Source organism: Pollachius pollachius (genome assembly GCF_949987615.1).
Source record: "Pollachius pollachius genome assembly, chromosome: 18".
In the NCBI taxonomy this organism is placed as follows: Eukaryota; Metazoa; Chordata; class Actinopteri; order Gadiformes; family Gadidae; genus Pollachius; species Pollachius pollachius.
In genome coordinates, this window is record NC_136951.1 from 17,271,403 (window position 1) to 17,273,902 (window position 2,500).

General features: G+C 45.3%; 1 protein-coding gene across 1 annotated transcript in view; it reads right to left on the reverse strand.

Moving 5' to 3' along the window:
• Nucleotides 1-2,500, reverse strand: part of pdzrn4 (PDZ domain containing ring finger 4) — a gene marked incomplete at both ends in the record, with an annotated part of 44,775 nt that overhangs the window by 6,621 nt on the left and 35,654 nt on the right. Inside the window, 1 exon segment of the mRNA XM_079755961.1 lies at nucleotides 536-598. Within this exon segment, the coding sequence (XP_079612087.1) occupies nucleotides 536-598 (63 nt within the window).

The following is a 2,500-nucleotide window of genomic DNA, read 5'->3' on the forward strand; positions in this document are numbered from 1 at the left end:
TGTGCGTGTGTTTGAGTGTGTATGTGTGTGTGTGTGTCTACCATGTGTGCTTGAGAGAGAGCCAGAGAAATAAATTAATCAGACAGACAGTCATCTATTATTGAGTGTAAATGATAGCTACGATAATCTGCTGGTGTTGTGTGTTTGTGTGTGTGTTTGTGTCTCTGTTTGTATCCGTTGTATTCTCGGAAACAAACACGAAAATACAAATGTATTTATATATGTGTGTGTGTGTGTGTGTGCATGTGTCTACATATGTGTAGACACATACTGCTGTGTGTCTGTTCTACTGAGTATATGTGTATGTGTGTGTATGTATCTACATGCGCACGTGTGTGTGTGTGTGTGTGTGTGTGTGTGTATCAATGTCTGGCTGATTGTGCATGCACATGTACAAATCAGATCAGACAGATCCATGTCCACCGCCTATTCCCATCCATCCGTGAACACCTGTGTGCGCGCCTCTGCCCCCGGGCTTCATATAACGTGTTTCCTGCGTGCGGTCATGGCTATCGGGTCCCGTGATTAAACCTACCTGCAGGATGCGGTCGCCTTCCTTGATGCGTCCGTCTCTGGCTGCTATGCTGTTTGGTTCCACCTAAACCCAAAACAGAAAACCCACTTTAACATCAAGAACATCGTTATTGCGTGATCTTGGCGTGGCAGTCGCCATCGAAAGGGGAATCGGCCGCGACGGCTCGATGGATCAACCTGCTAGTGCGCTTTGGTGTCAGCCATGCATGGCGACAGCCAGCAAGTTTTGTGCTCAGGGAAACCTCAACACAGCAAGGAGGAGCCGGGAATCGAACTAGCAACCCTCTGGTTACCAGCCAACCCGCTCTACCTACTGAGCCACATGCCACAAAGGCCCATACACGATATAGAGGCAGTAGTTTTGTGTCTAGGGTGAATCGACTCCTGGCTGGAGGGTCCTGTGTTCGATTCCCCCATGTTCCTGTCAGGAAGGCTCTTTGAGATGCTCTCGCTCGACCAGTCGCCTTAGCAACGTGTATGATTACACTGATTACATTTTTGTCTCTTTGAAAAACCCTTACCCTAACCCTAACCCTGCTAAATGACTTAATAGAAGATGGCATGATACCATGTTTTTTTGTATGGAACGTATGGAGGCCTGTTGTGTCTACCCATCACCTTTCCCCTGATAAGTCGCATTTTGGGCTTTCATTTTCCAGACAACCTTATTGTTTTTAGTTTGAAAAGAGAGTAGAAATGGTTCACTGCGATGTCGCGTATCTCGTTTGAAACAGAACACCGTAGTTCAATAGACATCATTTCACCAAGTCTACTGGATCGAAGAACCCCGCTCGGTATTTAAATGAGTGTACACAAACAAAAACAAACAGTCTCACGGTCGGTACCCAAAGATAACGATATACGGGAATTACAACAATAAAAAACACGCCACCATGACATTTCTAGCATAACGACAATCAAACTTTCCCATGCCTCTGAGGGTCGACTTCTGGAGATGAAGCAGAATGGGTGATACGACGGCTGAGAATTCACATTTCACGTTAATTAGATGGGGACGCTGATTGGCTGGCACAGGGTTCCGTGGCGTAGCCAGCAGCGGTTGGTAACCGTGGTAGCAAATAGGAACTCCTTGAAGATTCAGGCAGTTTTTTATTCAAACACCTGTGTGATTAAATAAAAAGCAACGGTGGTTTGATTCTTTTGACACGGAAATGAGCAACCAAATAATTACCGAGACGCATGGAGACAGCATCGGAGCGAGAGAGAGCGAGAGCGAGAGAGAAAGAGAGAGAGACGAGAGATAGCGAGCGAATAGCAAAGCGCGAAATGAAAACAACCAACTCCGAATCCATTAGCATTCCCCGGTTTTTTCTGCAACAAACTTGTTGACAGTACTTATCTGAATCGAATCTGCATCACATCTTATTTTTGTATTATCTATTTCCAAAATTCCTTCCAGGGGATTGAGGAAGCGTGGCGTAGATTCGAGCGTCGTTGTTGCTCCCCTACGATCATTTTGCACACCTTGTTGTTGCTTCCTCTCCGCGAAGATCAAGAGAGTTAGCAACGTGTTGAAGAAGGAAATACGGTCTTACTGGAAACAAGGGAGTGGAGGGAGGTAGAAGGGAGATGGGGGAAGGAGATATGCTTCTCTTGTAACAGTATTACACATAAATACATTTTAATGAGGCGGGGAATTAGCATTTCTCTCCTTTTATCGCCGCCCTACCGAAATAGTCTTCTTCTGTCGGTTGGTGCTTGTTTCTACATGGCGTCGAGGGAGGCTGAGACAGGTGCTGCTGCTGTTTTGTGTTTAGTTTGGTTATTGTTTTTGCCTACTTTTACTCTAAGTTTATGTTCTTAGTCTGCTTCAAGGAATTAAAACGTTCGGAGCCAAACGTCATTTGCCATTTCAACAGCGATTTCCGATTTTAGGTTTTTCGCAAGAGTTGAATTGAGGCTAAAGAGGTGTGTGTTGGTGTATATTTAAAACCTTCGCTGCTTG